The sequence below is a fragment of the Dasypus novemcinctus genome, chromosome 23 (assembly GCF_030445035.2).
Source record: "Dasypus novemcinctus isolate mDasNov1 chromosome 23, mDasNov1.1.hap2, whole genome shotgun sequence".
In the NCBI taxonomy this organism is placed as follows: domain Eukaryota; kingdom Metazoa; phylum Chordata; class Mammalia; order Cingulata; family Dasypodidae; genus Dasypus; species Dasypus novemcinctus.
Genome location: NC_080695.1, coordinates 71134083 through 71140527, shown reverse-complemented (window position 1 = coordinate 71140527; position 6445 = coordinate 71134083). Strand labels below are relative to the sequence as shown.

Genomic DNA, 6445 nt, shown 5'->3' with positions numbered 1-6445 from the left:
GCCTGCGGCAAACGCGTCTCGCTCCCGACCACCGGCCCCAGTGTTAGGCTCACCGGGAGCTGGGAGCTGCGTGACAGGAGCCCCTGCTCCTTTGGAAGCCTTTAGCCTGTGCCGCAGGGTCCCCTCTCCCTGCAGACTGCTTGGAGAGCAGGCTGGGGGCAGGGGCGGAGCAGAGCAGGGGTCTGGGGCCAGGCACCCCCGCTGCACCCTCCCAGCCCACTGCCCTCCCTGCTGTGACGGAGAGAAACCTGGGCCGAGGGCAGCCATGTGGCTGAGCCCCTGTGGGGACAGCTGCGGGGTCCCCCTTGGCCTGGCAGGCTCTGGCGCCCAGGCGGCCCTCCCTCGGCCTCGCCCGATGCCCACGCTGCCGACGTGCTGTCCCCTGTGGCCTGTTGACATTCGAGGTTAGGGCCGCACTGGCAAGGAAACTGAGGCAAGGGAACAGGGATGGTGCCATCACCACGCCTCAGAGAGGCCTCGCCCTCCGCCTTCCCTTCTCACGCCCAGGTCCTTTCTGCCTTGCCCGCGTCCTGGGCATCGCCCCCACCCAGCTCTGCCCGACCCGCTGGGTCCACATCCCCCCGCCCTCCTTGTCCCAAGGGTCAGCAGCAGACAGCAGGCCCCGGGGTGCGTGTTTTATTGGGGTGTGAACATAAATAAAATGACAGGCCTTTGAGGGGAGGGGCTGGGGGCTATTTACAAGCGTCCACAGGGCCCCCGAGGCTGGGGGCCGCCCCGGGGGGCGCTCAAAGGCCGGCGAGCAGGGCCGGCAGGAGCAGGAGGGCCGCGAGGGCGGCCAGGCGGGGTGCAGGGCTGCGGCCGGGGGGCTGCTGGAGCCAGGAGCCGCGCCCCTGGCCCCCCGCCGGGGCCCCAGCGGGCTGGAAGTGCAGCTCGGGGATGACGCGGTGGATCCAGTCGTGGTGGGAGGTGACGCGGATGTAGACACCAGGGCGGTTCCGGCGGGCGCAGCCCTCGCCCCAGCTGATGACGCCCGCCTGCAGCCACGACTGGCCCACGAGGCACACCAGGGGGCCCCCCGAGTCGCCCTGCGTGGGGCAGACACCCTCAGGAGCGCGCGCCTCGCGTGGGAGCCCCCAGCCCAGGTCCTCCAGCACCCCCAGACCGCCTGCCCCGCGTCACCCAGGTCCCAGGGCCCCAGACCCCCACCCTCCTCCTGGACTCTGCTGCGGGGTCTGCCTCCCACAGGCACGCGCCTCCCGCGGCGCCCGCCTGGACGGGGTGGCCCGTGGTGCCCGTGGTCCCCACCTTGCAGGCGTCCCTCCTGCCCTCAGCAAAGCCGGCGCACAGCATGTCGTCCTTGATGGCCTTGGGCTGGAAGCCGGCCTCGGCGTCCTTGCCATAGAGCAGGTTGCACCGCGGCGTGGCGATGAGGGGCACAGCCAGCTTCTGCAGGACCCGTGGGTGCGGCAGGCTGTCTGCGGGCGCAGGGCAGCGGTGGCTCAGGCCAGCCTCCTCCCAGACTCCGCAGCCTGGGCTCTCCCCCTTTCTGGACGGGTTTAGACTTTCTCTTCCGTGGGAAAGAATTCCTCTCTCCTCCCCAGCACCCCCTTCCCCTACTCCACATCCTCCTCCTGGTCGGCTGTCCCTTTCTCTCCCCACCCCACCCCCCGCATTGGAGTCGATTTCATTTGCATCCGTATCAGCAGGAAGAAGATGGTTGGTTCAGAGTGGCCCCCAGTGCGCTCAGGACCTTTTCTGGGCCTGTCCCCCATTCTCCCCGGCCCTGCCTCACCTTGCTCACTGGGGCTGCCCCAGCCCGTCACTGTGCAGTTCATGCCGCTCTTGAAGACGACCGAGGGGCCGGGCACGCACACGGGCAGGATGTGGTTGGTGAAGGTGACGGGTGCCTGCAGCTCGACCAGGGCCACGTCGGCGCTGGAGGCCATGCCCTGGTACAGGGGGCTGCTCTCCACCCGCTTCACCTGCGCGTACACGGCGTGCGGCCCTGGCTGCACCAGCTGCCGCGCCCCCAGCAGCACCCGGTACCGGGACATGTCCGAGGCGCTGCTGCGGAAACAGAGCAGGTGGGCGCCCTGGAGAGGGGCGGCGCTCAGGGGCGTTCCCCTGCCTCCAGGTACTCCCCTCCCCACCTGCCACGTCCTCGTCAGAACAGTGACCGCCAGGGGACAGGGCGGGGTGCAGCACCAAAGGGCGCAGGATGAAGTCGGGGTGCCGGCCCTTCACCCCGAGCCCCACCCGGGCACCCGGCACTGACCTCAGAGAGTGCCTTAGCGAGTTCCCTGGGCCTCTGTCCTCGTATGTAACGTGGGGCGAGTAGGGACCCTCCCCGGAAGTCTCCCTGGGGTGGAGGGGCCACCTGGCCACGATGGGAGCCAGGCCGCGGCCCGGAACGCGGCACCTACTGGACTCCGGTGTGGGTGGGCCCTGACCTCAGCGGGTGCGAAGGGGGCCGGGCCCCTGTCTGCGGTCTGGGGCCTGGCCCTGGTCTGGGAGGAGGGGCCCTGGGTTTGAGGGCGGACAGGGCTGGATGGCCGACCTGTCGGGGCTCCCCGCGGCGGGGCCGGGGCGCGGGGGCCGGGGCGGGCGCGCGGGGCGGCGAGCGCTGTCCGCGGTGCTGGGCGCCGGCGGGGACTCACCTGGAGAAGCAGTGCGCGGCCGTGAGGACCCAGCGCTTGGCCAGCAGGCTGCCCCCGCAGAAGTGGCGCCCGTCGCGCTGGATGCTGACCTGCCACGGCCACTCGCCGTCCTCCGCGTCCTGCCCCCCCACCATCCGGTTCAGCCTCCTCGGGCGCCCGCAGCCTGCGGGGACAGGACGCGCGCTCGCTGCGGGCGGCTCCCGGGGCGCGGGGCCCCCTCCCGGCTCTGCACCCTCAGAGGTAGGGGGAGGCAGGGGCAAGGAGCTCGCGGAGCTCGTGAAGCTCGTGTCCCAGGGTCCCTGGAGCCCGCCCCAAAAGCCGGGGCTCCCGAAGGACCCGGGAGGACTGCGGACGGGCTGCCGCGCCCCTCCACAGAAGGCAGCCCAGAGGGGCTGCCACCGTACAGGGCCGTCGCTCGTGCGGGGGTCCTCGGGCCACAGCTTCGTTCTCGTCCCTTCTGCGGGCCCTCCCCTGGCCCCTGCCTCCGGGCCCCTGTCCCACCCCGCCGGGCGCTGGGCCGGCCTCTGCTCCTCTTGGGGCACGAGTTCCCCCCAACCTCTCCCTCCTTGGGAAGGATGCGGGGTGCGCTGCGCGGTCCGCTGGGGCACGGCAGGGGGCGGGTGTGCACGTGGGGGGCAGTTCCCCTCTGCCCCTTGATGTAGGGGCCCTAGCCCGGCTCACCCCGGTCCTTCCTGCGCCCACCCCCACCCAAAGGCCCTGGGTGCTCACCACTGGATGCCGTGGCGCGCTGAGTCCCTGAAAAACAAGAAGGGCAGTCAGCCGCCTTGCGGGGCCCAGGCCTGCGCCCCCGCGGCAGCAGCCCCGCTGGCCAGCCCGTCCCTCCCGGAGGCCCCGCCACCCTCCTCGGGCCTCAGAGGAGGTCCGCAGAGGGCCCTGCAGGAGAGGCGGGTGACGTTTCACCTCCCCCAGGCCTGGCTCCCGGGAGGTTTCCAGGCCCAGGCCTGCGGGCGGTGCTCATCTGCAAGGCCGGGCGAACTCCTTGCCGAGGGGAGCCCAGCAGGGGACAGCACGGGCCCCCCGCGGCTTGGCGTCCCTCACGGGTGTCCCGGAGCTCGCCCCTCCCTCTGGCACGGCGCCCGCTGGGCGGCTGGAGCCCGGGCCCCCGGGGGTGAGGGGGCGGGGCCGTGCGGGGGAAGCCGGGGACCCCCGTTTCCCACCCCAGCGCCGCCCCCTGGTCGCAGGAGCAGGGCCTGCTACGCCGCGGCCTCTAGCCCAGGCCCCGAGCCCCCGCCCCACCCTGAGACCCCAGCCCCTCCAGCTGCCTCACTCCCCACCTCGGCCCTCAGCGCCTCCCCAGGGTTCAAGGGCCCCGGGGCCAGGACGCGGGAGCTGCAGCCACTCCTCTAGGTGGAGGCGGGGACAAGGACCCCAAGGGTCTTACAAGACCCCCTTTCTCTCCAGCCCAGGGCCACACTCCCGCCGCCGTGACGGGGACGAAGACCCCGAGGGGGCACGGAGAGGGTGACCCCGGCAGGCTGCGAGCAGAGGGCAGGGAGCGGCCGCGTTTCAAAGGCGGGGCGGGGCGGTCGGCCAGGCGGGCAGGAGCACCCCGGCGCTCCCCCCGCCAGCCCCTCTCCTCTTCCTGTAACACCAGGTAATTAGGTCTGGACGCCCGACCCCCGCCCCGGGCCCCCGAAGCCTGATCCCTGGGCTTGCAGACGATGTCCCCTGCCCGGCCCGTCCCCACTGGCACCCGCCGCCAGCCTTCAGCTCCTGCCTCTCTCCGGGGTTGTGCGCGCCCGCGCAGCCCAGCGGAACTCTGCTGCTGGGCATTCCTGCCGAGCTCCCCGGGCCCTGCCGCTTGCTCCTGCCACCCTCTACCTGGGTATCTCCACAGGACCAGCTCCTACTGTTCAAGGCCTCAGGAAATGCCACCTCCTCCAGGAAGCCTTCCATGCTGGCACGCTCTGTCTCAGAAAGCTTGCGCCCTCATCTGAGCACCCTGTCCTGCTGGCGCCCTGTGGCACCACTCACCTCCTCTCCCCTCGGGGCCGGGGGCCCCTTGAGGGCAGAGCCCACATCCGGGGATCCTGAGCTCAGGGAATGCGCGGAGGAACAGAGTGCGAGCAGCCGGGGTGCCGGGGCCAACGGGGAGGGGGTCATTGGAGATCTGGGCTCCGTGGAGCGGGCGTCCTGCCGGGGGCTGGAAGAGGCTGCCAGCGGCGCCAGGTCCACTGTCCCGAGGCCCAGGGACCCTGGTGCCCCCGTAGCTGGCGGGGATGCGGCTTGGTCACTGGGCGGGGCGGGGCCTGGTGGGTGCCAGGCCAGCCCCGGGCTGGGGTGCTCTCTGCACTGCGGCAATAACCTTGATGGCTGGGACCCCTCCTGGGGGAGATGGCGTCGGCTCAGGGTGTGCCATTGTCCCCGTGCCAGGAGGCCGTGGGGCGGGGGGGGCGGCGCGGCAGGGCAGGGGGGCCTTACCACCCAGAACGAGGAAGCCGGGCGCCCGCGGCCTCGGGTGACCCAGCCGGGCCCTGGGAGGTGGCCTGAGGACAGGGAAGTGAAGCGGCCGCCGGGCTGGCCGGGCCGGCCCAGGAATGCGGGAGGTTTTCCAGGGCAGAGTGGACACCCCGCAGGGAGCGGCCTGGCAGGCAGCGCCCCGGCCTGACCCCAGGCTGGGAGCGGGGACGTGGGTGCCCGCGGCCTGCACCCTTGGCCCCAGCCCTGCCGAGCCCCCTCACCAGCCACGTGGGCTGAGCCTCCCCCGCCGGGGGCCCATCAGACCCGAGTCCCGACCCCAGCCTCGTGGCCCCGAATGCCCCGGGGCGCCGCCTGGGAGCCGGGGTGCACACCAGCGCTCAGGAGTCCGAGGGACAGCAGGGGTGGGGTGAGGGCAGGAGCAGCAAGCCTGGGCCTCCGGGAGGGGGCGCGGGGGGCGCGGGGCCCCTCCCCACCCGGCCTGCTGGGGCGCCCCCAGCGGCACCCGCGCCTCGGGGACTCACCCAGCCCGAGCAGCAGCAGGACGAGCGCGGCGGGGGCCCTCATGGCGGGAGCTCCGCGGCGCTGGTGGCCGCCGGGCCCGTGAAGTGGGTTTTATGCTGCGGGTGAGTGTGGGCCCGGCTATGCCGCCCGACCTGTCCGCCCGGCCCGGCAGGAAGGAGGCGCCCCAGAGCGGAGCCGTGCCCCGGCCCTGAACCCCCGGGTCCCCGGGCCTGGGGGCGCCTGTCCCGTGGCGCCCTCCCCCACCATAAAGGAGCACAGGCCCACCCGAGCTGACGCCCCCCGAGGCCCTCCCTGCTCCTGCCACCTGTCCCTCCACTCGCTGTTTATTGAGCACCTACTGGCCTCCCGGCCGCAGGGACCCAATCGAAGGGCCGTGGGCAGCTCAGGCCACAGGTGGGGGGGGCGCTCGGGGAAGAGAGCAGGGGAGGCTCGGCTGGTGGGGCCCCCAGCTGGCCCCAGCACCCCACGTGTCCCCCAAGACCATGCCCAAACTCCAGGGCGACCCGACGCCCCCAGCGGCTCCCACCCCCCGGCCCGGGTGGCTGCACCTGCTCGCCCAGGCGGGGGGGCGGGGGGTTTCCCGCAAGCGGCAATCCGCGGGCCAGAGGGGCAGGCGGCAGCAGCTCCTGGGAGGGCGGGCCGCGGTGGCCGTCCCTGCCCTGGGCGCGGCTGGCCGGGCTGCGGGACGGGGGCCGCGGGAGGAAGTTATGTGGGGCACGGGGCTGACGTCAGAGCCTGGCTCGGGGTACGGGTGGGTCCCCCGGGCACTGCCCTCCAGCCCTGGGGGCGGGGGAGCGGGGAGACACTGGCGACCGAGGAGGCGCCCTGCCTCAGTTTCCCCTCCTGCACAAGGAGCTCTCGCG

At 73.1% G+C, this 6445-nt stretch overlaps 1 protein-coding gene across 2 annotated transcripts; it reads right to left on the bottom strand.

Moving 5' to 3' along the window:
• Positions 1–626: 626 nt before the first annotated feature.
• Positions 627–5630, bottom strand: PRSS27 (serine protease 27). 2 transcript variants are annotated; one of them, XM_058286597.1, is made up of 6 exons: positions 5582–5630; positions 3348–3374; positions 2619–2781; positions 1754–2028; positions 1267–1436; positions 627–1046 (listed from the first exon to the last, which is right to left on the bottom strand). In XM_058286597.1, exons 1-6 carry the CDS (start codon positions 5622–5624, stop codon positions 747–749), a joined length of 978 nt encoding a protein of 325 aa, XP_058142580.1. In that variant the 5' UTR covers positions 5625–5630; the 3' UTR covers positions 627–746. The 2 variants fall into 2 exon arrangements, with proteins under 2 accessions (XP_058142580.1, XP_058142581.1); XM_058286598.1 differs by having other exon boundaries at positions 1754–2025.
• Positions 5631–6445: the final 815 nt, after the last annotated feature.